This window comes from Dichomitus squalens (genome assembly GCF_000275845.1).
Source record: "Dichomitus squalens LYAD-421 SS1 unplaced genomic scaffold DICSQscaffold_103, whole genome shotgun sequence".
NCBI classification, from domain to species: Eukaryota; Fungi; Basidiomycota; class Agaricomycetes; order Polyporales; family Polyporaceae; genus Dichomitus; species Dichomitus squalens.
Window position 1 is genome coordinate 48,490 of NW_006766985.1, and position 3,152 is coordinate 51,641.

The following is a 3,152-nucleotide window of genomic DNA, read 5'->3' on the forward strand; positions in this document are numbered from 1 at the left end:
CAACCAAGGACAAGGCGCGAGAGCGAGGCAGTGAAGATGACAAAGGGGGAACAAAGGGCGAGAAAGAAAAGGCAAGGGCATGGCGATCACGGGAACGTAGCATGCGGCTGTGGGAACGTATCTACAGTGTCCAAACTGGGATGAGCTAGGAAAGGAAACGGTCCGGAAATGGAAGGTGGGCGTCAAAGGGAAGGGAATGGGCGGCAAAAAGGGGCGTCTGTCCAACGTCCGTGACACGGTGCGCCCTATTGTTGTGTGGCATGATGTACGTGGGAGATGTGAGAAAAGAGATACCAGTAACCTCTATGGGCCCCAGGCCTTTTGAGAAAAAAATCAATGCTATTGACAGGCCGCAAGTTATGACATCAATGTCGAAACCGGGCACGATCTTCACCCTCAACCCTAACCCCATCTTATTCCCCTCAAGGCGACAGCGGAACGTGGGCGTACACGGCTGGAAGGGCAACTGCGAGAAGCTGCACGACTTGGTCGATATCGCCGATTGTACGGACGCGGTAGATGGTGCGTTGGTCACTAAGAGGGGACCATGGAGAGGCTTTGGGACTCCTCCGGGTAAAATCGCGATGAGGATTTGAATACGACGTACCGGGTTCGATATGTGAGTGCGGCATGCCGAAGTCTTCCCCGGAGAAGAGCATGTTGTTGTGCACCATCTCATTTGAAAGGAGGAACAAAGACTCTCCAGAGGGCAGTGTGAAGGTCGACTGTTCGAATATAGTCGTGAAGTGGAGGGCACTAGGGGGCGGTGGGGGGAGACCAATGGATGAACGTTACATTTTCCTGGAGCTCGGCACAGGTGGAATAGAGATTGTCACGGAGGGGACGAGGGGCGCGGTATGGCGGACTCTCCGCAAGTCGCGTGGCATATGAGCGAGAGGAGAGCCTTACCGACGGGAGAGACAGTCGAAGAGCTATGGCCGGCAAGGAGGTCGACGGCCATGATAGGGTCGAAGTGGACGTTCATGTAGATTGCTAGCTTAAGTCAGGTATCGTCTTGAACATCAACTCCTGCAATATGCTCACCCATGATGATAGTTGCAGAGCCTGGCTGTCCATGGGAGTTGTAGGGCGAAGAGGATTCGTCGTTCTGGGCATGCACCTAAGCCTGTCCCGCTATGGTCTGCAAGAGGAATTCGAGCGTCTTCATGGGATCAGAATTGAGCTGCGTGTGGGGAGTGCCCAAGAAAGGCGATGTGGTAGACGACGAGCTCGAGCTATCTGACGGTGGCCGGATAGAGATGGTGGCAGGTGTGGAAGTTATTACACGCTCGACGCACCAGCCATAGTAGGTGCGTCAAGCGCCTGCTTCACTCTCATCTCCGTTTCTCACCTCCACTTCAAATGCCTCAGCCCGTGAACACTCTAGTATGCCGGCCTTGCAACCAGACATTCAAGAATGACCGGGCTTTCAGCCTTCACATCAACAGATGCCCCAAGGTGTTTGGCACGGCGCGGCTCGAATCTGTACGGGGAAAACGCCAAACCCAAGACCTGCTGGATCAGGCTGCGGCCAAGAAGCGCAAGACTGAGCAGATGGAGGCCGAACAGCAGCTCAATGCTGTAGACTTTGAAGAATGGAACGGAATTTAGGTGAGTTTGCTAAAGCAATACATGCGCATGGTCTCTGGGCCCAAGGCGCGCGAGGATCCATCGCCTATACTGATGATGTTCTTGTAGGCAACAGAGAGGAGTGTGCGTTCCTCGACAGCGAGCCCGACACCCCCACCCCGCGAACAGACGCCACCGCCTGCAACTGTGATTGAGGGCCCCCGAATCTGCCGTGCTCCCAAGAGGCTCTCTGATTTCGTGCCCACATCGCTCACAGGGCTTCCCGTTCACCTTCGCCCTCCAAATCCACCCCCAAGTCCTCCTGCCATTGTTGAACGCTCGCTCAGTCCTCCTCAGGATGCTCCCCCGCAGGTCCCGCATGTTGTGCACAGGACCAAACCCAACGCATTTGGTCTCTATCGTGAATACACTTACCAACCGCAACACGATCCGGAGGATGACAAAACATTCCGAGACCTCGTAGACTCGGTTGCCTTCCCTCTTGTTGCCCCCAGGACTACAAACAAGGCCCCGTCTGCCTTCAGACAGCTGAACAACAACTCTGCGACAACCTTGTCCGGCTCGGAATCCCAATCCTCATCGACTGGTCCCTCTCGCTCAAACACACCCCTCCCAGACTCCACTTACGCCCCCCTCCGCAACGCATCCGAATATCATCTGCTTCGTTGGCAATCATCCACATCCAGCGCGACATCCAATCAAGCCGTGAACTCACTCGTGCGCGACGTTATTCATGCCCCAGGCTTTTCGCCCTCCCATTTCCCTCCCAACTTCACCATCCAAGGGGCGCGCACACGATTGGAGAAGGGTCAGGTCGGCGACTCGGAAGGATCCCCTTTGCGGCGGGAAGACGGGTGGATCAAGACTCGCGTCAAGATCCATGTCCCCAAAGAAGGTCGCAAATTCAAGTCTGAGGAGGACGCACCAGTTTACGAGGTCGAAGGTGTCTACATTCATGACTTTATGGCTGTACTCGAGTGCATGTACGGCGGGCCCGCCGCCGCGGATTACCACTGGGTGCCCCACAAGCTCTTCTGGCAGCCCCGCATTGAGGCCCGCATGCGCGATCCCTCTACAGACAAACGTGCATCAACCGAAGCAGCCCCATCCCGGCGCACTGTGTACCATACTGTCATGGACGTTGGACAGACGCCCCTTTTTGCCGCCCATTCCCCTCCCCTTGACGCCCACCTTCCATTTTCGGACCATTTCCTTTCTTAGCCCATCCCAGTTTGGACACTGCAGATACGTTCCCACAGCTGCATGCTACGTTCCCGTGATCGCCATGCCTTTACCTTTTCTTCTCGCCCTTTGTTCTCCCTTTGTCATCTTCACTGCCTCGCTCTCGCGCCTTGTCTTTGGTTGCTAAGCAGCCCTTCTAGTATATAAGGACCCCCTTAGGCGCTCCCTAGTCCCCATCTCGACCTCTTGGTCATTGGGACTAGGTGAGTGACCATAGCATTGTATCTCCCTCCGATTGCTAATGTATAACTTGGTCATTGGGACTAGTCTGTCGCTCTCTGCGTGAAGACTAGCTTTCGTAGGTCTCGTGCCTTCGTGCC

At 55.4% G+C, this 3,152-nt stretch overlaps 1 protein-coding gene across 1 annotated transcript; it reads left to right on the forward strand.

Annotated features, from left to right (window-relative positions):
* Positions 1–368: 368 nt before the first annotated feature.
* On the forward strand, positions 369–2,811 carry DICSQDRAFT_175537 (uncharacterized protein; the record flags this gene model as incomplete). Its single annotated transcript, XM_007371420.1, has 3 exons — positions 369–522; positions 1,699–1,776; positions 1,847–2,811. 3 exons carry the CDS (start codon positions 369–371, stop codon positions 2,809–2,811), a joined length of 1,197 nt encoding a protein of 398 aa, XP_007371482.1.
* Positions 2,812–3,152: the final 341 nt, after the last annotated feature.